The following is a 27,743-nucleotide window of genomic DNA, read 5'->3' on the forward strand; positions in this document are numbered from 1 at the left end:
TGAAGATATGGAAGATAACACACCGGAATATCAGCGACCTTGATGGTTATGGTGGCAAATGGCTGATTATGAAATGATTACAGGCCGGCCGGTGTGACCGATCGGTTCTAGGCGCTTCAGTCTGGAACCGAGCGACCGCCACGGCTCAGTTTCGAATCCTGCCTCGGCCATGGATGTGTATGATGTCCTTAGGTTAGTTAGGTTTAAGTAGTTCTAAGTTCTAGAGGACTGATGACCTCAGATGTTAAGTCCCATAGTGCTCAGAGAAATTTGAACCATTTGAAATGATTACAGCATGCACCAGAGTCTTCTTTTACCCGATTTGTAAGCGGACTTTGAACCATGATGTGCTGTTTGACGAAGTTGATGCAATAAGGAAGTCTGGCCATCCAGTGACATACTTTTGTAACATCCAGATACAAATATAATACATTCAGTGCACAAAAGAATCAAATCCATAATTTTACTTTTCTACTCATGATAGCATGTAACGATACTTACATTCACCCATACGAATTATGTGAATACCAGAATGAAATTTTGACTCTACAGCAAAGTGACTGTGCCCTGGTATGAAACTTCCTGCCAAATTAAAACTGTGTTTACGTTTATTAAGCATCTGGAGGCTGTGGATCCCCCCAAATACAAAATATTAACTGAAATATAAAATTTTAAAACTGTGTAACGGACCGAGGCTCGTAGGTCCCGAGTTCGAGTATCGGTCCGACACACAGTTTTAATCTGCCAGGAAGTTTAATTTGTAAATATATTACGTAAAAGATATTTTATCATGTAAATTCTTTAAATAGTGTAATGTAAATACATTAAACAGTGTAAACTTTTTCTTGTAATTAATTATTCAACAAAAACTTTATGTCCCTTTCTCTCAAACTCTCCTATTCTGGCTTGATCCTCTTGGTCACCGAACGCCACACAAGCGAGGCACTTCAAGGATTTTATTAAAGTACTGTACGTGTAAGGTGGACAACGTCAATAAAATGTATTTAATGAAATACGGAATATACATATGACTTACCACATAGGATACTTGATAAAATCTGCTATCTAGTTTGTTGGAGGATAGATTGCTTGAACACAGATAAACCATTTTCATTTATCACCAAAATCCTCTAACATTACAATGACACATTATCAAAAGTTAAGTTTTATTTTACTCTGCGTAATTAATACACATTCACGCATGTTTATTTTGAAGGAAATTTGTTATTTCCTTTGCAAGAAAAGGAATTACAAAGATTGTGTCATTCACTTCGTTCCTGCCTGATATAAGCTTCTACTGAATCTATAAAATTTTTCATGTCTCCACACGGACCTATGAGTCCTCCGGCATTTGTGCTGCGGATTTCTTGGATCCCAGAAACACGTATGCTATCTATATTCTTTTATCAGCAATGATACCCATGTCAACAACAACAAAAGTAATTTCTCTACTGAAAGTGCCGAAGCGGAAAGGACGTGAACTTCCTTTGATGGTTCGTTAAAAGAGAGAGAAGCAACGGAAAACGAAAGAACACAAGCGAATGCGGACCGAACACGACCTTCGTTTACACCAGAGCGAATACTCGTTCGCTGTTAGCCTGTGTTCGCTTTGGTGAAACAATCCAACTTGAAACTACACATAGCGGTAATACACAAACCAGTTTATGTAATGGAACCGAGTGGTGCAAGAGAGAGGTAGTAAACTGCATAAAAACGAAAGCATTGCGAGTAGGCGGATGATTCAGGAAAATTTGGACTTCAATTTACTGTTTTAATTCATCCATTGCTATCGACCGATTCCTGTACAGGGTGACACAGAAAAACGGGAACTTTTTAAACATCAAATGAGCATAGAAAAAAACTCAACAAAAAATGTTATGGCAGTAAATGAACCGCTGCAACTTGCTTTTTAAGAGATGGTAACCGAACTTGTCACTGTTTCAAAATTACGTTCTATATACGGCGTCGTCCTGCACGTATGATACAACCTGCTCTTGAGGTTCTTCATTGGGTGCTGCAACATATCAGTTGGGATCACCACGAATGTCGTCCTTAGTTCATCAAGTGTTCTTGGCCGTGTCATGTAGACCAGACTCTAGAGGTAGCCGCACAAGAAAAAATCACAAACGGAAAAATTAGGAGATCCTGGAGGCCAGGGAACGTCGTAGAATTTTGAGATGACAGCTGCCACTGTATTGTGTCGCACCAGCTTGTTGAAACCAGGTGTCTTGAAGTTGTGGAATACTGTTAAATGCAGTTGGAACAAAAGAGTGCAGCATCTCAACATACCGATTCGAAGCGATAGTCACTGTGATCCGCTCTTCATTTTCGAAAAAGTGAGGTTCGATGACCTATGTGACGAAACTGCACGCAATACGAACACCTTGCTGACGTGTAAGGGTGTTCTAGAACTACATTGGGTTGCTGTCTGCCTAATAGCGGTAGTTCCGCTTATCCATGTAACCCATGAGATGAAAACTGCCGCCGGCCGCGGTGGTCTAGCGGTTCAGGCGCTCAGTCCGGAACCGCGCGACTGCTACGGTCGCAGGTTCGAATCCTGCCTCGGGCATGGATGTGTATGATGTCCTTAGGTTAGTTAGGTTTAAGTAGTTCTAAGTTCTAGGGGACTGATGACCAGAGATGTTAAGTCTCATAGTGCTCAGAGCCATTTGAACCATTTTTGATGAAGACTGCCCTTATCTGACATCCACAATTTGTCAATAAATCCATTGTCCTCTTTTATGTTTGTCATAATTTGCTGACATATTTCTAATAGTAACTGGTAATCGTTCTCCTTCAGTTTTTGCATGTTCTTCAGCTTGTTGGGATGAAATTTTGAAATTTTAAAACATAATAGAGAACTCGACGAACTATCTCTAGGTTACTACAAACTGAACCCCGTGGGCTTTGTAAATGCATATTCCTTCGATGTCCTGAGGTGTAAGAGTACTCCTCGGCCATCCTGTCGGTTTCGTTCTTACAGCAGATCTAGCCTGTTCAAAAATTTGTATTTATGTTCTTATACAGTGCTTTCAGGGAACCCGACTATGGCACCCTAATTTGAGAAAACGTCGGAATTTCCTCTGCCCACTTTCCAAACTATCATTGTTCTTGTGAAACATTATTACGGCAAAATAACGCTGTTGACCGTTGCAACGATGCGTGATTACCAAATGATGAGACTGTTTAGAACTCAAGGTCCTCATTCCTCACTGCTGCCAATTGTATATGGTTGCCACTAAGCATTTCGAAAGTTCTATTTCTTCTGTGTCACCCTGTGGTACTCTCTTACAAGTGGACAAATCTAATGAACTAGGACGTGCAGAAATATAAAACGTAGGGGACACAAGTATTTCTTGAGGAAGAGTGTACTTAAGCTTAAGAGCGTTATTTAATTGAGCATTGGCCGAAGCGAGATAAAATAATGCAAAGGGATAGATAACATTCCATCAGAATTTCTAAAATCATTAGGGGGTGGCAACAAAACGACCATTCACGTTGGTGCGTAGAATGTATGAGACCGGCGACGTACCATCCGACTTTCGGCAAAACATCATCCATACAGTTCCGAAGACTACAAAAGCTGACAAGTGCAAGAATTATCACACAAACAGCTTAACAGCTCATGCATCCAAGTTACTGACAATATACAGAAGAATGGAAAAGAAAACTTAAGATATGTTAGATGACGATCTGTCTGGATTTAGAAAAGGGAAAGGTACCAGAGAGACAGTTCTGACATTGTGGTTGATAATAGAAGCAAGACTGAAGAAAATTCAAAACATATTCATAGGATTTGTTAACTTGAAAAAAGCGTTCGACGATGAAAAATGGTGCACGATGTTCGAAATTCTGAGAAAAATAGGGGTAAGCTTTAGGGAAAGACAGTAATATACAGTATGTACAAGAACCAAGAGGAAACAATAAGAGTGGAAGACCAAACACGAAGCGCTCGGATTAAAGACATTGCTGTCCTCGGTGAAAGTGAAGAAGAACTACAGGATCTGTTGAATGGAATCAACTTTATAATGAGTGCAGAATATGGACTGAGAGTAAATCGAAGAAAGATGAAAGTAACGAGAAGTAGCAGAAATGAGAACAGCGAGAAACATAACATTATAATTGGGATCCACAAAGCGGATTAAGCTAAGGAACTCCGCTACTTAGGCAGCAAAATTACCAATGACGGACGGAGCAAGGAGGCTCAAATGGCTCCGAGCACCATGGGACTTAACATCTGAGGTCATCAGTCCCCTAGAACTTAGAACTACTTAAACCTAACTAACCTAAGGATGTCACACACATCCATGCCCGAGGCAGGATTCGAACCTGCGACCGTAGCGGTCGCGCGGTTCCAGACTTAAGTGTCTAGAACCTCTCGGCCACACCGGCCGGCCGGAGCAAGGAGGATATCAAAAGCAGACTAGCACAGGAAAAGGTCATTCCCGGCCAAGAGGAGTCTACAAGTACCAAACATAGGCCTTAATTTGAGGAAGAAATTTCTGAGAATGTACATTTGGAGCGCAGCACACACGGACTGTGGAATATGTGAACAGAAGAGAAGAGAAGCGAAGCTTTTGAGACATGGTGCTACAGACTAGTTTTGGAAATCCGGTGGACTGATTAGGAAGGAATTTGGAGGTACTGTGCAGAATCGGAGAGGAAAGGAACATGTGGAAAACACTGAAAAGCAGAAAGGAGAGGATGATAGGACCTGTGTTAAGACGTCAGTGAAGAACTTCCATGGTATTAGAGGGAGGTGTTTTTTGAGGGGGGGGGGGGGGAAGAGACCAGACAGCGAGGCCATCGTTCTCATCGGATTAAGGAAGGAAGAGGAAGGAAGTTGGCCGTGCCCTTTCAAAAGAACCATCTCGGCATTTGCCTGGAGCGATTTAGGGAAATCACGGAAAACCTAAATCTGTATGGTCGGACGCGGGATTGAACCGTCGTCCTCCCGAATGCGAGTCCAGTGTGCTAACCACTGCGCCACTTTGCTCGGTGAGAGGGAGGTGTAGAGGGTAAAAACTGAAGAAGAAGGCAGAGACTGGAATACATCCAGTAAACGATTGAGGATGTAGGTTGGCACAGAAGAGGAATTCATGGCGGACTGCATCAAATCAGAAGACCAACGAGAAAAAAAAGAAGAAAGACTGTACTTGAAGATGGGCCGGTCGTTGAGCAGGTTGAAAACGAGGATCTGCGGTGCGGTGATGGTGACGACAGTGCCGTTGCCAGGGTCGGCGAGCCCGGTGTCGACGACCCAGAGGCGGTCGCAGGGATCCACCCAGACGCGGTAGGTGGATGTGATGCGCGGTGCGCTGCCCCTGCTGGTGGGCCCCCTGCCCAGACGGTTCGTCTCCCAGTTGGGGTAGGGCCGCAGTGCTGGCGACCGCCGCGCCGTACTATTCCCTGTGGACAAACCAGGCCACGCTGCATTTTAGCACGTTGCCTCTTTCCTTAAAGTACACTACTGGCTATTAAAATTGCTACACCAAGAAGAAATGCAGATGATGAACGGGTATTCAAGGGACAAATATATTATACTAGAACTGACGTGTGATTACATTTTCACGCAATTTGGGTGCATAGATACTGAGAAATCATTACCCAGAAGAAGCACCTCTAGCCGCAATAACGGCCTTTATACGCGTCGGCATTGAGCCAAACAGAGCTTGGATGGCGTGTACAGGTACAGCTGCCCATGGAGTTTCAACACGATACCACAGTTCATCAAGAGTAGTGACTGACGTATTGTGACGAGCCGGTTGCTCGGCCACCATTGACCAGACGTTTTCAGTTGGTGAGTGATCTGGAGAATGTGCTGGCCAGAGCAGCTGTCGAACATTTTCTATATCCAGAAAGGACCTGCAACATGCGGTCGTGCATTATCCCGCTGAAATGTAGGGATTTGCAGGGATCGAATGAAGGGTAGAGCCACGGGTCGTAACACATCTGAAATGTAGCGTCTACTGTTCAAAGTGCCGTCAATGCGAACAAGAGGTGACCTAGACGTGTAACCAATGGCACACCATACCATCACGCCGGGTGGTACGCCAGTATGACGATGACGAATACACGCTTCCAATGTGCGTTCACCGCGATGTCGCCAAACACGGATGCTACCATCATGATTCTGTAAACAGAACCTGGATTTATCCGAAAAAGTGACGTTTTGTCATTCGTGCACCCAGATTCGTCGTTGAGTACACCATCGCAGTTGCTCCTGTCTGTGATGCAGCGTCAAGGGTAACCGCAGCCATGGTCTCCGAGCTAATAGTCCATGCTGCTGCAAACGTCGTCGAACTGTTCGTGCAGATGGTTGTTGTCTTGCAAACGTCCCCATCTGTTGACTCAGGGATCGAGACGTAGCTGTACGATCCGTTACAGCCATGCGGATAAGATTCCTTTCATCTCGACTGCTAGTGATACGAGGCCGTTGGGATCCAGCACTGCGTTCCGTATTATCCTCCTGAACCCACCGATTCCATATTCTGCTAACAGTCATTGGATCTCGACCAACGCGAGCAGCAATGCCGCGATACGATAAACCGCAATCGCGATAGGCTACAATCTGCCTTTATCAAAGTCGGAAACGTGATGGTACGCATTTCTCCTCCTTACACGAGGCATCACAACAACGTTTCACCAGGCAACGCCGGTCAACTGCAGTTTTTGTATGAGAAATCGGTTGGAAACTTTCCTCATGTCAGCACGTTGTAAGTGTCGTCACCGGCGCTAACCTTGTGTGAATGCTCTGAAAAGCTAATCATTTGCGTATCACAGCATCTTCTTCCTGTCCGTTAAATTTCGCGTCTGTAGCATGTCATCTTTGTGGTGTAGCAATTTTAATGGCCAGTAGTGTACCTGGGACATATGACTGATTAATCGTCTCCTTTACCTAACACTCGAATTCACTGAACAATTAAAATTAACAAATTACTATACTTCCTGCGGACTTTACCGCTGTCCCTGTAAGAATAATGTTATTGCGCTAGCGGAAAATAGAACATGCATGCAGATGAGAAATAAGTTTTGTTCATATAATATACAAATTGCTCTCTGTGTGTAAAAAAAAAAAAAAAAAAAAAAAAAAAAAATCACAGTGGCGTCCAATGATCAGAAAGTTTTCATAACAAGTAACTCATTATATTCAGAGCCTGAGCTGTACTCCTTGCATGTTCACAGCATGCAGGGCCCAGTAATCACGAAGTCAACAATTTTTTCACTTAGCCATATTAGAAGGGCCAAAACACTGTGTCAAGTATCTGTACTGTAGTGTTATTCATCGAAATGAATTCGAAAATTTGCATGGAAATGGTTACTCGTTTAGTTTACAGATGCTCACATAGCTTTTTACATATAAACGGTGCAGCCAAACTATTACTTTTGGTTTAAATACAGTCTAAGTGTTTAGATTTTTTCGTTCACTGCTTTATGTTTACAACTGACCTTTTCTCTGTTGCTTTGCTCCTCTATCCACCTCATCCTTTTCCACAAGTATAGCCCCAACAAAACAGGTTGATAGAGCAAGCTAATACTACTCCCAGAACATGCCTGTTGTCAGGAACTTGAAAACAGTTTTTTTGCCTCTGACATAAAGGGCCCCCAAAAGCAGATCGATAAGGCAGGTCGACACTATTCCCACTAAATATGACTGTTGTGTAGGGCAGTCTGTACAGCATGTATCGGCAAAAACACATTTTTGTCCTTATCTGCGCTCCTAATGGAGCTAGGAGGTTTCAAAGCCCACAGTGTTGATACTAATGTAGCTAGCTGTTTATGTCCCAGATTTGGTTGAAATCGATCCTGGGGTTTGAGAGGCAATTCTGAATATAGGTGCATGCTGCTTCATACGTATACATGTTAATGAAGAGCAGTGCAAGGGAAAGCTTGTGGATCAAGGCTTGTAAGAAAATGCAGCAGATCAAGTACAGCACGACGTTTTCAGAGCATTGCTGTGAAGCTGACATTAATATACCTTCGATGTCACGTGTACACATTGGAGATCGCCCAGTGCCTAGCATTTATATTATAGTTTCTGTAACACATGGAGATTGTAAGTTGCAGTAGATGTTTCATAAATGAGTGTAATGTTTAAGTGCATGGTAACTGTTAGACAAAATATGATGTTATACTTGGTTTCCTTTGCTGTTTACAGCTGGTGTCAAAGAAGTGTGCATGCATTGTGCATTTTATTTAAATGTTTTGATTTGTAATACTTTGCTGCAAGGCACTCAGGATATGAGGGGTGACTAAGCCACAACCAGATATTGATCTCTTAACCAAAGTGTTTGCTACACTTGGATTCGGTTGCACCGTTTTAAGTCTGACCAACAGCAAGAGGGATGCTGCCAACTCACAAACATCTGGAGACAGGTGAGAGAAGCAAGTGAGTTTGTTGCTGTGTCTCTACGTTCTAAATAATTTGGAATGCAGAAAAAGACTTCAAGAAAATCCTAGCGGTGTGCAATACTCAAAGAGCCCAGCAGTCAGCGTTGGAAAAGGCCACAACGAGGCAAACCTTAAAGCAATGCAGGAGTTACAAGCCAGCCATAGAAAGTTCGAAATCTTAATCTTGTATGAAGTATGGGATGCGTGGTCACTTAACATCGGTTGTTGACTGGGTGGGATAGTAAATTGATCGCACCAATTACAAAGATGTACAACGGAAAATTCAGCACCCTCGCGGAAAGAGTGGGGAATCATGGTAACAACACTGCCGCAGAGGGTAGCCAAGAGGGCAAACATAATCAGTGAGTGATCAATGACACAAGAAATCAGAGATCCATCAGTCATCCTGAAGTGAATCAGTCAATGAGCCAGCAATACAGAGAGTCAATGAGCCAGCAATACAGAGAGAGAGGAATCGGACAGGAGAAGAGAGACAATGTGTTTGCCTTGTGGAAGCACACCAAACTATAGCCGACTGAGTCTTCAGACATTAAGCCAGATCACTGCATTCATTCTGATGTCTATCGTCACTTTCCACTTCATACTAAATAAACACTCTTTGCTGCCTGATGCTCGAATCTTTAAGCATCTGTCTGCACTTCGTCGTCTTATCTCAGCATCCAAATATCTGTACTACACTGACACCGCTTGTGTGAAATAATCTCTGCAGACAACAGACTCCATCGCTGGGTCGGTAATATTGCATTGGTTGCCAGGCTGTACCATAAAGAATTTAGGTCGGCAATCAGCCATCACAGATAAAGGAGTTTGAACGGAAGATGAAAACTGCCGGCTGTCAACCAGCAGTGAAACAAATGAGGTGGGGTGACTGACACATTCTATCGATCTCATATTTTTCACACATTGTTTCATGGGTAATTAACTTAGTCGAGTGGTGAGGTGAGATGGTCCATTTCCGTCTTACTTTTCCAATTACTGAGTGATGTTCATGCCCAGTAAGCAGGCCGCCAGAACAATATTTGTATTGTCGATATAGTAATAAATATAAATGTTTCCATATATTAATCTTTCAGTCAATTTAACTCACAACATTTTTGGTAGCCAGATCATTCTCTCTGTCATTTTGAATTCCAATACAGATTTGAGATAATTCAGACAGTGAACTTTGTTATCAACCAACAATGATTTAAAATTTTCGACATATCAATTTTTCTTCTTGTGCGTATATGTTTATCGTGCTTGCGTTAGTTGTTATGATGGAAGATATTCCAACATTTCGGGCACTGCTTTTTCTGTGCAACAAAAACGACATGTTATGTTTTTTATTATATATAAATGAAAGGCACAATATTTTGTATGTTCTACAGATCAATTTATTTAGTTAACCAGTTTAAGGTTTACAGTGTCATCACCACACTTTAATTATCATCGTCAAAGAAGTTAGAATATTTCTAAACAGCACTGTAAAAATATGCCGCTCATGTAAAATGGAGCAGAAATACACATTAAATTTTGTCCTTGACAGTGCAGTGGTAATTTTATTACAAAGGTAAAAAGTTGAAAAGTAAATAAAGGGAGCAAACATTAACTCTAAACTAGAAAAACAGTGCTTACATAACGGTCTCTATATATAAAAGGCATAGCCGCTACCAAGCCCGGTTGAGAAAGGAGGAGGGGGGTCAGTCGCACCTCGTAAAAAACGTTGGTTCACTTGGCTCGGGTCATAGTACCTTGAGAGGGCCCCTTGCCAGGGTAACGGTGAAGACCTCAACGGCAGTGAAGGCGGAGATAAAGATCATCAGTACTGCGGAACTGGCGGAAGAGGCAGCCATGCTTTTAGGGTTAATATAAAAGCTAACGACAGCAAACCCAGACGCGTCTCAACCCATAATGGGCGGCTTTCTGGTCAGTGACTGTTCCCTATGTTAGGGGCGACTGCAGTAATTGCTCCAGGAACTAACAATCCCTGGTTCTAATATGCCAGTGGAAACATTGGACAAACGCGAGATGCTACTCAATCCACCCGCCAACAGGCGGTAACCGGGTCTTGAGAGTCGGAGTTCTCTGACAGACTTCCAGCCAAAACTATCTTATCTAGGTACATTTACTATCAACGCTATAATTCAACCGGAAAAATTACACATCCTAGTACAGGAGTTAGATCTACAAAAAATTCAGATTTGAGGCCTTTAAGAAACATGATGTACAGATGAAGCCACAGTACATTATGGAAATTACTGCATATTTAAGTGTAAAACAGAAATACCTATCGCTAAAGGTGCTCCGCTTCTGGGAATGACTTATGTCATACAGTAAAATGTAACGGACTCCATTCGAGATATGTGCCCCATAAGAAGTCGCCTTACGACAATGCGCATGCAGAGCGGTAACACGAAATATACCTTAATTAATGTTCATACACCCACCAACATTGCTAACAAAAAGAATTCACAGGCTGTGGAGAAATTCTGGACCGACCTTGAGAAAGTAATGACTAAATTTCCAAAGCAGAACATCAAAATCTTATTGGGTGATTTCAGTGCTCAGATAGGCAAAGAAAAACATACTGTAAATCTGTGGGAAAATATCCCGCCGATAAATTTACCAACAAAAACGGAAGAAGGCTTATCGAACTATGCCAATAAAACAACGTTAAAATCATGTCAACATCATTCAAGAAGAATCCCCGAAAACAGAGGACCTGGAGATCCCCCATTAAAGAGCTCGTTGATTATCAGATTTATCATGTTGCCATCTCGTATTCTCTACAGAAGGAAGTTCATGACATACAAGTCCGTAGAGGTGCAAACGTAGATTCAGACCAATATCTAACGCGGATAAAAATGAAATTTACCCATAGAGAGTCCACTGCAAGAAAATGTACCAGTAGAAATTTGACTCCAGGAGAATCAAAGAAACTAAGCTTGGGAAGAACTGGGAAAAGGCCGGGCAGATACATGGGAAAAATTTCACCCAGGAAAACTTTAGGGAATTTTTCGACACTCCTTGATTGTCCGGAACCACCTTCGAGATTACATAAAGAAAGGCCTACTTACACGCACCTTGAATCATTCCCACCAACACAAGAAGAAATTCACAAACGCACTATTAAATTAAGAAAGAGTAGAACATTTGGTGAAGATGGGATTATTGCTCAGCTACTGAGAACTCTAGGACCAAATTCTCTCAGAGAATTAACCCAAATCATTGCAGGTATTTGGGAGACAGAAAAATTAACCCAGGAATGGAAATGTGCACTTATTCACCCATTACACAAAAAAGGAGACAAATTGATGTAAATAATGACGAGGTATATCCCTACTTCAGCTCGCTTACAAAGTTTTATCAGTCTGTCTTCTTCAAAGAGTGCAGGAGCAACTGCAAAATAAAATTGGTGAATACCAAGATAGCTTTCTCCCCAATAGATCCAGCACAGAACAATTTTTTCAGTCTAAATGCAGTGGTAAAATACAAAGCAGTCAGAAACAATCCAATAATTCGCACGTTTGTTGACTTCAAAAAGACATACGACTCAGTTGAACGACAAGCACTTTTCGATATACTTGAAGAACAAGGGTTAGATCCAGAAGCCGGCCGTTTTGGCCGTGCGGTTCTAGGCGCTTCAGTCTGGAACCGCGTGACCGCTACGGTCGCCGGTTCGAATCCTGCCTCGGGCATGGATGTGTGTGATGTACTTAGGTTTGTTAGTTTTAAGTATTTCTAAGTTCTAGGGGACTGCTGACCACAGATGTTAAGTCCCATAGTGCTCAGAGCCATTTGAACTATTTAGATCCAAAAACCCATAACCTCATCAAAGAAACATTGAACAATACTATCTCCAAAGTGAAATTCATGTGTGAAATATCTGAGCCCACCCTGATCAAAACTGGCGTCCGACAGCGTGATGGTCTGTCTCCTCTCTTATTCAACTCTGTGCTGGACAAGGTCATCCGCGAATGGGAAAGGGTATTGAAGAATAAAAACTGCTGGAAACCTATACAGATGGGGCGAGTCAATGATGACATAAAAATTTCATGTTTAGCTTTTGCTGACGACTTAGCCGTACTAGCGAATGATAACGGCAGTCGAACAGGTTGAAACCCTTAAAGAATGTGCAGAGAAAGTTGGTCTGCAAATATCTTTCCTAAAGTCTGAGTTCATCGGCACAAAAACTAACACCCAAAACTTAACTAAGAAATACGGTCATATCAATAGAGTCCCATATTTGAAATACTTAAATACTTAGGCGAAGTCCTTGAACCTACGCGGAGAGAGAAAATAGCACAAAACATTCGCCTCCAAAAACTAAAGAGGGCTTGTGAAAGAACCTTCAAGGTGTACAATAAAAATGCATGTTCAAAACTACTAAAATTAGGCACTGTAATACAGTATTAAAACCTAAAGTCCAGTATGCCAGTGAAACCCTGACACTCCACATAAAAGGTGACCTAAAATACTTGTTAAAGAAAGAACTAAAATAGTCAGAAATGTACTAAGGGCAAAGAAAACAGAAGAGGGCTATAAATACAGTCTCGTCAAGTAACTGAGAAATTGTCCAACCTTGCAGCACACATTAGAAATAACCGATTAAAATTTTATGAGCTCGTCTCTAGGCTTCCGAAAAGAAACCTTAAGCACGAAATTCTTAAATACACAGAAGGACTTAAAACTATACCCTGGATGCAAGAGGTCAAAAAGGACCTACAAAAAGCTCACATAAATTATTCAAATATTTTGGACAGAAAGGTATTTAAGCAGAAAGTTAACAGATGGGAACTCAGAATACGAAGCTCTGAAAAAAGCAGAATCAAAATGTACAGAGGAAAGGAAGAGAGTCCATGGAGAAAATATGGGAGCAATGTGGAAAAAAGGGAAAAGAATCAAGAAGGTCTGCGTTATCCAACAGGGTCTAATCGCACATAATAATAATAATAATAATAATAACAAAAAGCAATGTCCTCACTGAGTGGCTGACTCATCATCCCCAGCCCAAATTGTTATGTATAAAATGTTGAAATTTGGGGGAGATACAGATCTTATACTGTAGGTGTCGTTTGAGAATGGATTTTTCGAAGTTCCAACCTTAAGGGCGTGGAATATGGGATAAAGATTTTTTTGAAAAATGGCATTATTAAGGTAATTTTGAAGCTAGACCTACGAAAATTGGTATTTGGTTTCTCAAAAAAAAAATGGCTCTGAGCACTATGGGACTCAACTGCTGAGGTCATTAGTCCCCTAGAACTTAGAACTAGTTAAACCTAACTAACCTAAGGACATCACAAACATCCATGCCCGAGGCAGGATTCGAACCTGCGACCGTAGCGGTCCTGCGGTTCCAGACTGCAGCGCCTTTAACCGCACGGCCACTTCGGCCGGCTTTGGTTTCTCGGTCAGAAATAAAGAAATACCTGTTTCAGAATTTTTGGGAATTTAACCCTATGTGGGTGAAAGCTTTTTTAGAAAATATACCCTCACTATGAACTGCTAAAGTATTTTTGAAGCTACATCTATGAACATTGGTGTCTGGCTTCTCCGTTACAAATGAAAAAAATCGGGAGAGAGGGCTACACCTTGGGGCATGGAGCGCTTTTAATATTTTGGAAGACGAATGGGGACTTGTAAACCGCCATACAAAGCTCCAGTTCCTACACTTTAAAAACCCTGCGCAATTTCATGTTTTAAATAATTTTCTTAAAATAAAAACTGACTACGTGATATTTTTTCCTTTCCCTGAGAGCTAGTAGGAGGGGAGCAGGGGGGGGGGGGGGGGGGGAGAGCGGCCTTGCGTTTGCAGTTTTTACAGGATCTAAGGCCTACAGACTGCCGTTTACAAGCCAACTTTGCAAACGCGTGACTATAAAGATTTTCTGGATCGTGTCGTCTTCAGTGGTAAATCGAAATTTTGCCTAAGTAAAAATGTAAACATACACAATGTAAGCATCTGGAAGTCAAAAAATCCCCACGAGTGTCTCTTAAAATGAATGTTTCTGTGCCAAATACTCAGCGGAAAGTTTATAGGTCATTATTTTTCGGTGAAACAATTGTAACTTGTGTTCTTATCTTAAATTCAACCACAGATCTTTATTTGGCAGCAAGATGGTGGCTACCTCACTGGCATAACGTTGTACCCGACCACTAGGAGCCGGGTGACCGAACTTGTTTTACATGACCTCCATGTTCACACACGACCAGATGTCATTTAATTTTTACCTTTGAGGGTTTATAAAGGATAATGTGTATGTGGTTTCTCTACCAGCTGATCTACTCGACACATTAGAAACAGCATTGTTGCAACAGTTACTCCAGACACACTGATTAAAGTTTGGGAAGAAACCGCCTACCGACTCGCTGTGTAACGAATAGTGCTCACACTGAACACTTGTAAGACTGTTTGAGATGCTCTTTCGTTTGCTGTATTCTTTATAATAACTGTAATATGAATGTATAAATGTTAAAAAGCGTTAAATTCCGTATATTCGTTTCTAAATACCCTGTATGCCACTTTTAAGGGAGAGTCAGCATTCTCCTGAAGTCATGTGTATCCCACTGTAGCTGGTTACCAATAAAGGCAATAGTCATTCGCCAGCCACTTCTGCTTCCGGTACAGCAACCGTGACTAGCGGGTAGTCGGGTTCCAGTGCCACAGGCGTTTCTCCGCGTCTGGCGGTGGAATGCAAGTACGGCAAGTGATTAGCTACGACAAGGCGCCAGCCTCACCGCCAGCAGCTTGTACTACTTCGACGATAGTGGCGCTGCAGTCGCAGCACTGTGTTACACCCACCATCAAGCGCCGCGCATGTCCTTCCCCCTGCTGCCTGTTTTTACACTGCTGGACACCTAGCAGGCAGCTTATGCACACGTTACAGGCTTTACGCCGACCGCGCCCTGTAGCCTATTCAATGGATATCTTGTTAAGCTCTGGCCGGCCATGCACGGCAGCTCTGTCCAGCTGAGCCCAGCCTCTGGATTTGCGCCGCGCCGCAACGATCCTCCAGCAGCTACTAGGGAAGATACTCCACAGCAGCCACATCGAACTACCAGCCATCACCCCAAGAGCCGTAGTCTCCTCACACGCTAGCCTTCCCCAGATTCGATGTCCCAGGACTTGTGTTCTTACGTGGAACTAATTGTGAATCTGTAACAGGTAGTTTCCGTCACGACGCATGTCACGGCGGGCATTGACTTCGTTCAAATGGCTGTAAGCACTATGGGACTTAACATCTGAGGTCATCAGTGCCCTAGACTTAGAAACTACTTAAACCTAACCAACCTAAGGACATCACACACATCCATGCCCGAGGCAGGATTCGAACATTCGACCGTAGCGGTCGCGCGGTTCCAGACTGAAGTGCCTAGAACCGCTCGGCCACACCGGCCGGCCCATTGACTTCGTCAGATTTCTAGCAGATCAGGAATTTCTTTCAGTTTATGTCTATCAGAATCAATATTATGTCAAAAATTGCTTTTTATGTGTTTTGCTAATAAAGTAAGACTTACACACTACCTGGGAAACATGAATCGTTGCACATGTGCCACACCACTGAGGATACAAAACTGTGTTGTGCAAATAACATCAGACACCGACCTTCATACTTGTAGACCACTGTAATATTCGAGATCGCTTTGGGGCTTGAAGTAAACCCTGAGCACTCGTACTTATACTTTTACCTGTAATGTTGTCTGTGTACTACACATCCGTACTACTCAGGTCTTTTGTACACGCTCATTATGTAGATACTACGGCCCCACTACTTTCATGTGGTTCCCTATCGGCAGCTTTTACTCTTGGTTGGTAGCTAAAGCTGTTTTTGTTAGTGGTTTAACAGAGAGATTTTTCGGGGTTAGTCTGTGTGTGTGTGTGTGTGTGTGTGTGTGTGTGTGTGTGTGTGTGTGTGTGTTTTGTGCGCAGCTGGCGGAAGGTACCCTTAGATCAGATTTATTTCCTATACTTATTGGAAGAATCCTTTCATAAGTCTGCTGCCACCATCAAGTGATTATTCTGGAACAGGTTAAAAAGTAACAATGTAAATTCCTTTGAAAATTTCTTGAAACCTGTATGTTTGTTCCATTATCACTAAAGAGACTTAAGAAATGCTTATCCAATAATATTAAAGGTAATCAGCAACTGATTGTCCTGTATAAAAAGAGAACAATACTAAAAAAGTTAATAGATACTCATGACACTGCATATCAAAAGCCTTGATGTAAATTTGCTTGTACAAAAAAGTCTGACTGTCAGTGCATCTTAGCAGTTGAAGTACATGGGTCATTCGATAAATAACAAGAAAAGTTGTATAAAAAATACAAAACTTCGACAAAGTTTGTGATTCTTCGGTTGGTGGTGTCCTATAACTATTATGAGATGGGGCTGACTCGCGTACTTTGAGAACGGGATGCTGGGAATCACTGAAACAATCGACTGTGCGCACGCCTGTAACGTAGGACGGGCGAGTCCATTTGCTCGGAGGTAAGGTAGGTATGTCAACAACGTGTGCTATCAGCGGCAATAGTAGATTCCATTGCATAGTGTCTTCACAGAAGTGTTGCCACTATTTAAGTTCCAACCTACGTATATATATATATCGTACCAAGAGTGACGTGTTTATGATAACTCTTCACTGCGCCATTGCCTTGAAACGGCGTACTGTCATAACACGCAAGTTGCTAGGTCAATGTATATGTTCGTAGCGTTTTTGTTTTGCATGTTGGTATCCCTGTTGGCCTGGGTTTATTTATCGATTGCCATTTTTTTTTTTTTTTTTTAGATCACTCTTGCTATTTGAGTTTACATATTGTGAGTGGAGTTGTGGACGCTAGACAATGGAGTGCCAAGTGGAGAAATCGGAACATTTCCGACACATTCTTCTGTTTCAGTTCAGTAGAGAAGTGACAGCTGCACAGGCAGCCAGAGACATTTGCGCCGTCAATGGGGATAAAGCCACTGGGCAGGATACGCAAGAAAATGGTTTTTTCGTTTTAAGGAGGATCGTTTTCACATTAGCGACTCTCCACACTGTTAGTGTTACAGGGTTTGATAAAGATCGTTTAAACGCATTAATGCACAATGATCCACTTCAGTGCACCCGGGAACTGGCAAATGTGATGAACTGCGATAAATCCACCATCGTGCGACATTTGCATGCAATGGAGACGGTTCAGAAATCGCGTGTATGGACACTGCACTCTGTTAGGCTAAATCACTAGAATCAACGGCTGGCAATATGTGCATCTCTGCTTGCTCATCATCAATTGGCTTTTGATCAACACAGACCATTCCTATCCTGTAGCGTTACTAGTGACGAGAAATGGCGTCTTTATGCCAACATAAGGAAAAGAGAGGAATGGTTGAAGCCAAACAGAGACCTGCACAAATCCACAAAAGATACTAGGAATTGCTTCCCCGAGGTGTAACCATCACTACTAACATTTATTGTCAAAAACTGAGACGTCTTGCAGATGCAATCCCAGAACAATGACCAAGAAAGCTGTGTGGTGTGATGCTACATCACGATAACACCCACCCTCATTCTCCTACACTGAAAAAAAAAAAGTACAACAGTTGGGTTGGGAAGTCATTCCACACCCACCTTATTCACCTGATCTTGAGCCCTCAGATTTTCACTTTTTCCGCTCTCTATCGAACAACCTTCAAGGGACTTCCTTTTTGGATGAAAATGCGTTCCGAACATGGCTCGACGTGTTGTTCGCCTTAGACCCACAACAATTACACTGCTGGCCTACAAAGTGCTGACATGAGGAAAGTGTTCAACCGATTTCTCATACACAAACAGCAGTTGACCGGCGTTGCCTGGTGAAACGTTGTTGTGATACCTCATGTAAGGAGGATAAATGCGTACCATCACGTATCCGACTTTGATAAAGGTCGGACTGTAGCCTATTGCGATTGCGGTTTATCGTATCGCGACATTGCTGTTCGCGTTGATCGAGATCCAATGACTCTTAGCAGAGCCGGCCAGAGTGGCCGTGCGGTTCTAGGCGCTACAGTCTGGAAGCGGGCGACTGCTACGTTCGCAGGTTCGAATCCTGCCTCGGGCATGGATGTGTGTGATGTCCTTAGGTTAGTTAGGTTTAATCAGTTCTAAGTTCTCGGCGACTGATGACCTCAGGAGTTAAGTCTAATAGTGCTCAGAGCCATTTGAACCATTTGAACTGTTAGCAGAATATGGAATCGGTCGGTTTAGGAGGGTAATACGGAACGCCGTGCTCCATCCCAACGGCCTCGTATCACTAGCAATCGAGATGACAGGCATCTTATCCGCATGGTTGTAACGGATCGTGCAGCCGCGACTCGATCCCTGAGTCAACAGATGGGGACGTTTGCAAGACAAAAACCATCTGCACGAACAGTTCGACGACGTTTGCAGCAGCATGGATCATCAGCTCGGAGACCATGGCTGCGGTTACCCTTGACGCTGCATCACAGACAGGAGCGCCTGCGATGGTGTACTCAACGATGAACCTGGGTGCACGAATGGCAAAACGTCATTTTTTCGGATGAATCCAGGTTCTGTTTACAGCGTCATGATGATCGCATCCTTGTTTGGCGACATCGCGGTGAACGCACATTGGAAGCATGTATTCGTCATCGCCATACTGACGTATGCCGGCCGCGGTGTCCGTGCGGTTCTAGGCGCTCCAGTCCGGAGCCGCGCTGCTGCTACGGTCGCAGGTTCGAATCCTGCCTCGGGCATGGGTGTGTGTGATGTCCTTAGGTTAGTTAGGTTTAAGTAGTTCTAAGTTCTAGGGGACTAATGACCACAGCAGTTGAGTCCCATAGTGCTCAGAGCCATTTGAACCATACTGGCGTATCACCCGGCGTGACGGCACGGAGTGCCATTGGTTACACGTCTCGGTCACCTCTTGTTCGCATGGACGACACGTTGAACAGTGGAAGTTACATTTCAGATGTGTTACGACCCGTGGCCCCACCCTTCATTCGATCCCTGCGAAACCCTACATTTCAGCAGGATACTGCACGGCCGAATGTTGCAGGTCCTGTACGGGCCTTTCTGGATACAGAAAATGTTCGACTGCTGCCTTGGCCAGCACATTCTCCAGATCTCTCACCAACTGAAAACGTCTGGTCAATGGTGGCCGAGCATCTGGCTCGTCACAATACGCCAGTCACTACTCTTGATGAACTGTGGTATCGTGTTGAAGCTGCATGGGCAGTTGTACCTGTACACGCCATCCAAGCTCTGTTTGACTCAATGCCCAGGCGTATCAAGGCCGTTATTACGGCCAGAGGTGGTTGTTATGGGTAATGATTTCTCAGGATCTATGCATCTAAAGTGTGTGAAAATGTAATCACATGTTAGTTCTAGTATAATATATTTGTCCAATGAATATCCGGTTATGATTTGCATTTATTATTGGTGTAGCAGTTTTAATGGCCAGTAGTGTAGAAATGTTATTTGACCAGGAACATTAGCAGTATGATTAGCCGCAAACATAATTGGACATTTCATGATTTCTACAGTCACGGAATCGAAAAGTTAGCCTATAGTTGGCAGAGTGTCGTAAATAGTCCAGGAGAATTATTGGTGACTGAAGTCCGTGTTATGTGAATCTGCATGCGAATATAAAAAAAAGACGTAATACCCTCAAGATTGGCGAACTTGTAAAGAGGCTCGAAATTTAGTGCGAACTTCAATGCAGTGGCAAGACGGAATCAATAGAGGTAATGTTACTGCTGACAGCACTGCTAAGGTAGAATTACTAAACACGGTTTTCCGAAATTCCTTCATCAAAGAAGACGAAATAAATACTCCAGAACTCGAAACAAGAACAGCTGCCAATGCGAGTACCTTAGAGTTAGGTATACTCCGTGTAGCGAAGCAGCTTAAAACATTTCAGAAAGCAAAGCTTCCTGTCCAGATTGTGTACTAGTCAGGTTCCTTTCAGAATATGCTGATACAATTAATCCGTAATTAAAATCACATACAACCTCCCACTCGACGAAAGATCCGTACCTAAAGGCTGGAATGCTGCACAAGTCACATCAGTACCAAGAAAAAAATAGAGTATTTCGCTGAATTACGGACACATATCACTAACGTCGATTTTCTGTAGGATTTTGGAACACACACTGTGCTCGAACATTATGAATCACCTAGAAGAAAACGATTTATTGACAAATGGCCAACACGGATCCAGAAAATATCGTTCCTGTGAAACACAACTCTCACGAAGTAATGAGTGCTATTGACAGGGGATTCCAAATTGATTCCATATTTTTAGATTTCCAGACGGATTTTGACACCGTTCCTCACCAGCAATTTCTAATTAAAACGCGAATCTATGGGGTATCGTCTTAGTAATGTGTCTGGGTTCGTGATTTCCTGCCAGAAAGGTCACAGTTCGTAGTAACTGGCACGAAGTCGCCGAGTAAAGCGGAAGTAACATCAGGCGCTCCCCAACGAAGTGTTATAGGCCTTCTGCGGTTCCTGATGTACATAAACGATTTGGGAGACAATCTGAGCAGTCCTCTTGGATTGTTTGGAGATGATGCAGTCACTTACCTTCTTATAAAGTCATCAGACGATCAAAACGAATTGAGAAATGATTTCGACATGATGCCTGTTGTTGTTGTGGTCTTCAGTCGGAAGACTGGTTTGATGCAGTTCTCCGTGCTATCGTATCTTTTGCAAGCAAGCCATTTTATCTCCAAGTAACTAATGCAACCTACATCCTACTGAATCTGCTTACTGTATTCATGTCTAGTTCTCCCTCTAAGATTTTTCCCCCTCACACCTCACTCCATTAATGAGTCACAGAATGTGTCCTAGAAACCGATCCTTTCTTCTAGTCACGTTGTGCCACAAGTTTCTTTTCTCCCCAGTTCCATTCACTACCTCCTCATTAGTTACGTGACCTATCCAGCTAATATTCAGTATTCTTATCAGCAATAAATTTCAAAAGCTTCTATTCTCTTCTTGTCTACACTGTTTATCGTCCTTGTTTCATTTCCATATATGGCTACAATCCATACAAATATTTCCAGAAAAGACTTGCTGGCGCTTTCCTTGTCATTGCCAGTCTACATTTTATATCCTCTCTGCTTCAACCATCACCAGTTATTTTGCAGCTCAAATAGCACAACTCGTCTGCAAGCCGACCGCTGTGGCCGAGGGGTTCTAGGCGCTTCAGTGTGGAACCGCTCGACCGCTACGGTCGCAGGTTCGAATCCTGCCTATGGAATGGATGTGTGTTATGTCCTTGGGTTAGTTAGTTTAAGTAGTTTTAATGTTATAGGGGACTGATGACCTCAGATGTAAAGTCCCACAGTGCTCAGAGCCGTTTTTTTTTCGTCTTCAACTTTGTCTCATCGCCTAAACTAATTCCGTCAGATCATCTGATTTAATTCGACTACATTCAATTACTCTCGTTTTGCCTTTGTTGATGTTCATCTTATATCCTCCTTTCAAGACAATGTACATTCCGCTGAACTGCTCTTCCAAGACTTTAGCTGTCTCTGACAGAATTACGCCATCGGCAAAACTCGAAGTTTTTATTTCATCTCCCTGGACTTGGCAGAACCGTAAGAAAATGTACTGATCTACTAAAGAGATCTCTTACAGTACGCTTGTCCGTCCTCTTCTGGAGTAACTGCATCAGGGAGGATTGACGGAGGGAATCGAAAGAGTTCAACGAAAGGCAGTTCATTTTGTCCTATCGCGAAATAGGGGAGAGGGTGCTACGGATGTGATACACGAATTGGTGTGGCTGCCATTAAAACAAAGGCGTTTTCCTCTGCGGCACGACCTTCTCATGAAATTTGTCGCCAATTTTCTCCTCAGAGAGTGAAAATATTTTGTTTGTGCCCACTTACATTGGAAAAAAGATACCAGAGATGCAATAGGGCTCCTACGAATCTTGGGAGAAAGGTTTATTGAAAAAGGAAGAAACCTATATATGTGCTTCATCGATTTAGAAAAGGCATTTGACAATGTGGTTTGGGACAAGCTGGCGACTATTATGAGGGAAAAGAGAGTGGACTGGAAAACCAGAAGACTTATAAACTCATTGTACCTTAATCAAAAAGTTTCAGTTAAAGTGAGAGGAGAAAGTACAAACTGGATCAGACTTGGGAAAGGAGTAAGACAAGGATGCTGTTTATCACCTACTCTTTTCAACCTGTACTTGGAAAATATGATTGACCAATGCTCATTAGATGACAAAGGAGTAGAAATTGGAGGAAGAAGAGTAGGGTGCTTGAGATTTGCTGATGACATGGTCCTTCTAGCCACAGGGGAAAAAGAATTACAGGATTTGGTGGACGCCATTGCAACTAACGGAAAAAATATGGAATGAAAATTAACACAAATAAAACAAAAGTATTGGCAATAGGAGGAAATAAGGAAATAAAAATTGTGCTGAATGGAGAAACACTAGAACAGGCGCAAAATTTTAAGTATCTTGGAAGCAGGATAGACACCGACTGGAAGTGCACCACAGAAATTAAAACAAGGATAGCAATGGCAAAAGAGGCGTTTTATAAGAAAAGGAGAATCTTCTGCAGCGGTATGGACAGAGAACTCAGAAAGAGACTCATAAAATGTATGGAGTGTTCTTCTATATGGCGCTGAAACATGGACTATGAGGAAAAAAGACAGAGAAAGGCTGGAGGCTTTTGAGATCTGGACATGGCGGAAGATGGAAAAATAAGTTGGATGGACAGAGTAAAAAATGAAGAGGTACTGAGAAGAGTGGGAGAGAAAAGGCAGTTACTAGATGTAATTAAGAGAAGAAAAAGAAATTTGGATTGGGCATATATTAAGAAAGAATGACGGACTGATAAAAACAGTTTCAGAAGGATATTAGAAGGGAAAAGGAAGCGAGGAAGGAAGAGATTCCAGATACTGGATGACATGATGGACGGTACAACATACAGCAGCCTTAAGAAGGAAGCAATGGATCGCAGAAAATGGAGGGGCAAAGGACCTGCTAATATAGCAGATAACTGATGATGATGATGAATAGAATAAGAGGAATCAGAGCTTTTTTTACTTTATTGGATTTCGATTTCCCTCTGCCCCAGAGGGGGGGGGGGGGGGCAGGTTGGCAGCAGCTCAATACGCCACTCTGCAGCCTAGAGAAAAGCTAAAAATTAGAATTAGGAGATAGAACAATAAAAGCAGGCGACAAAACGGTGGCTGTTAAAAAGTGAAACAAGGCGAAAAAGTTGCGAAGAAAATACAAAAGCAAAAGATCGGTGATAGTGATTGAAACACATAGTAAGTAGACAGTCACAGTTAAAAAACACATCGACAGTCTGGTTTTTGTTCGCAACAGTTAAAAACACGACCTAGTGACAGTATGGTGGCTCGTTGTAATACTGACAGGGGACCTACAACATTGAACACTCACTTTAAAAAGCACTATAGCGGTGACACGGTGGCTGTTGGGGGCGGGGGGGGGGGGCACCGAGTGATGAAAGAGGAAAAGGGGGGAGGAGAGGGAAAGAAAAAGGGGGGAGGCGATGGAGGGAGAGGACATAGAAAAGAGTGGGGCTGGGTGGACGTTTGAAGGAGTGGGGAAGGTAGTGGAGGGGAAAGCAAAAGAACTTGGGGGAGAGAAGGGAGGCAGAGAGAGGATAGGCAGGGAAAAACAAAACAGTGTGGTAGGGGAGGGGAGAGAGCTAGCCTTGGAAAAGGACAGAGGGAGGGAGGGGAAGGTGAGGATCAGAGTTGAGAGGAGGGATAAACGGAGGGAGAGAGGGAACCATCCAGGAGAGGGAGTAGATGGAAGCAACCTTTTGGAGAAGGGTAGGGGGCACACAACGGTGAAGGAGTGGCAGAGGACAGGGGTTGAAGAGGAGAAGAGAAATCGGGGGATGAGGGGGATCAAGTCCGCAGGAGGTGTAGAGGATGTGGATATGTTCTAGGAAAAGCAGCAGATGGGGGAAAGGAATCAGGTCATAGAGGATCCACATGGGGGATGGGAGGCATGTAGCAAAGGCAAGGCGGACTGCATGGTGCTCGAGGATGTGGAGGGACACATAGAATTTGGGAGGGGGTGGATATCCAAGTGGGACTGACATAATGAAGGATGGGATGAATTAAGGATTTGTAGGTGTGGAGGATGGTAGAGGGGTTCAACCCCCATGTCCGGCCAGAGAGGAGTTTAAAGAGTCAGAGGCAGTTGTGGGCTTTGGATTGGATAGGAGATGAGGGATCCAGGTGAGGTGACGGTCAATGGTGAGGCCAAGGTAGGAGAGGATGGGGGAGAGGCGGACAGGAAGGGCGCAGATGGTAAAAGAATCAAGGAGCCAGAAGGAGCGAGTGGTATAAGCTACAATGATTGCCTGGGTCTTGGAAGGATTGATTTTCAGGAGCCATGCAGTAAAAAGGTCAAGATGATTCTGGAGAAGGTGGTGGGACCACTGAAGGGTAGAAGCGAGGTCAAGGAAGGCGGTGTCATCGGCATACTGCAGGAGGTGTACTGGAGGGGGTGGTTGGAACCTATCTGCCATGTACAGGAGGTAGAGGAGATGGGAGAGGACAGAGCCCTGGGGCACACCCACAGAGGGATGCAGCAATCAGAGTTATAGATGGTAACGTAGGAGGGGCGGTGGGAGAGGAAGGAGGCAATCAGACGACATAGTTGATAGGAAGGGCGTAGGTCTGGAGTTTAAACAGGAGAGCGGAATCCCACACGCGGTTGTAGGCCTTTTCGAGGTCGAGGAGGACAAAAATGGCAGAGGAACAGGAGTTAAGCTGGAGGGAGAGAAGATAAGTGAGGCGTAGGAGCTGGTCATCGGCAGAGTAGGATGGGTAGGAAATCAGAGCTTTACGAGAGAGAACGGTAGAAAGTAGCTTAAAGGTGGTTCGATGAACCCTCTGGCAGGCACTTAATTGCGAGTTGCAGAGTAGGCATGTAGATGCAGACGTGAACGTAGAACTTATGCACGAACATAGTATAATGTGGAAACAACGAAATACGACGAAATCCAATATGGCGTCTCCAAAGTAACGAGTGGAGGACGTCACGTGACCCGACGGGTGTAGCTTGGGCATTTTATCAGTAGTGCGGTCGGTGCGCTTGCTGGAACACAGCGGTGCGACTTACGGTCGATGTCGACGTATCCGAGCGTGGCGGGCACGCCGGCCTTGCGGCGCGGCACGGTGAGGAAGAGGCGGTCGCGCCAGACGGCGAGCCCCAGCGGCAGGTTGTTGCGCGGCTGGTAGTCGGCGCCCGCGGGCGGCCCGCCGGCCGGCCACGTCCAGTTGATCTGCCGCCACGAGAAGGCCTCGCGCAGCGCGTGCGGCCCGGCCGCGCCGCGCGCCTGCGGCGTCACCGTCGCCAGCAGCACGGCCGCCGACGTCAGCAGCGTCGCCGCCGTCGTCAGCAGCGCCGACGTCGTCATGGCGCGCCGCGTCTGCCGGCACCAGTCGCGCGCTCACTCTGCTGCAGTCGCCGTGGGCGCTTTGGAAAGCGCAGCCTTCGTCGACAAATCTGCCCGATGGCCGTCTTCTTCGTGTTCTAAGCACGACGACGTCGACGAGTGGGGGCGCAAGGATGGCGGGGTAGGAGTAGGGGTTGCAGGTCGGCAGATGTGATGACGCTGACGTCTCAACTCCTACACTACTGGCCATTAAAATTGCTACACCAAGAAGAAATGCAGATGATAAACGGGTATTCATTGGACAAATATATTATACTAGAACTGACATGTGATTACATTTTCACGCAATTTGGGTGCATAGGTCCTGAGAAATCAGTACCCAGAACAACCACCTCTGGCCGTAATGACGGCCTTGATACGCCTCGGCATTGAGCCAAACAGAGCTTGGATGGCGTGTACAGATACAGCTGCCCATGCAGCTTCAACAAGATACCACAGTTCATCAAGAGTAGTGACTGGCGTATTGTGACCAGCCAGTTGCTCGGCCACCATTGACCAGACGTTATCAATTGGTGACAGATCTGGAGAATGTGCTGGCCAAGGCAGCAGTCGAAGATTTTCTGTATCCAGAAAGGCCCGTACAGGACCTGCAACATGCGGTCGTGCATTATCCTGCTGAAATGTAGGGTTTCGCAGGGATCGAATGAAGGGTGGAGCCAAGGGTCGTAACACATCTGAAGTGTAACGTCCACTGTTCAACGTGCCGTCAATGCGAACAAGAGGTGACCGAGACGTGTAACCAATGGCACCCCATACCAGCACGCCGGGTGGTACGCCAGTATGGCGATGACGAATGCACGCTTCCAATGTGCGTTCACCGCGATGTCGCCAAACACGGATGCGACCATCATGATTCTGTAAACAGAACCTGGATTCATCCGAAAAAATGACGTTTTGCCCCGCAGCCGTGGTCTCCGAGATGATAGTCCATGCTGCTGCAAACGTCGTCGAAATGTTCGTGCAGATGGTTGTTGTCTTGCAAACGTCCCCATATGTTGACTCAGGGATGTGGCTGCACGATCCGTTACAGCCACGCGGATAAGATGCCTCTCATCTCGACTGCTAGTGATACGAGGCCGTCTGGATCCAGCACGGCGTTCCGGTGTACCCTCATGAACCCACCGATTCCATATTCTGCTAGCAGTCATTGGATCTCGACCAACGCGAGCAGCACTGCCGCGGTCGCGATAGGCTACAATCCGACCTCTATCAAAGTCGGAAACGTGATGGTACGCATTTCTCCTCCTTACACGAGGCATCACAACCACGTTTCACCAGGCAACGCCGGTCAACTGCTGTTTGCGTATGAGAAATCGGTTGGAAACTTTCCTCGTCTCAGCACGTTGTAGGTGTCGCCACCGGCGCCAACCTTGTGTGAATGCTCTGAAAAGCTAATCATTTGCATATTACAGCATCTTTTTCCTGTCGGTTAAATTTCGCTTCTGTAGCACATCTTCGTGGTGTAGCAATTTTAATGGCCAGTAGTGTAGAACTGTCCTTAGCGGCCGGAATACTGCACATCATGCAGAATTGCTCGACACCACTGACTGACAGTGTGATGACAAGCAAGGGCATTCGGGGTAGGGAGTGGGTGCATGAGGAGCGAAGGACCGGTGCACAAGGGGCTGATGCTGATGCCAGGATTCCGGGAATGGCCGTGGTGCACTTGGCTAGATGCGATGAGGGCAGAAAATTACTGATGCTGACGTCAGCCAAATATAACAAACACTAATACCTGAACACTGGAATGATCTCTAGGTCGGGGGCCGAGGCTATTTCGTATGCTCAGTGATCCACTACTCTAGCATTGCTGCCCGCCTCAAAATGGACAGTGCCTCTCCCGATAGTGTGGGGTGTGACTGTTAAGGTGTCCAGCGCGAGTCTGTGGTATGGGTGCCACGAA

At 44.4% G+C, this 27,743-nt stretch overlaps 1 protein-coding gene across 1 annotated transcript in view; it reads right to left on the minus strand.

Annotated features, from left to right (window-relative positions):
• The window catches only part of LOC124771031 (L-dopachrome tautomerase yellow-f2-like), a gene marked incomplete at its 5' end in the record, with an annotated part of 47,957 nt that extends 22,252 nt beyond the window's left edge, over nt 1–25,705 (minus strand). The window contains 2 exons of the mRNA XM_047249271.1: nt 5,157–5,409; nt 25,504–25,705. Coding sequence (XP_047105227.1) covers nt 5,157–5,409; nt 25,504–25,705 — 455 coding nt within the window. The remainder of the gene's footprint in view (nt 1–5,156; nt 5,410–25,503) is intronic.
• Nucleotides 25,706–27,743: the final 2,038 nt, after the last annotated feature.

This window comes from Schistocerca piceifrons, unplaced genomic scaffold, assembly GCF_021461385.2.
Source record: "Schistocerca piceifrons isolate TAMUIC-IGC-003096 unplaced genomic scaffold, iqSchPice1.1 HiC_scaffold_866, whole genome shotgun sequence".
In the NCBI taxonomy this organism is placed as follows: Eukaryota; Metazoa; Arthropoda; class Insecta; order Orthoptera; family Acrididae; genus Schistocerca; species Schistocerca piceifrons.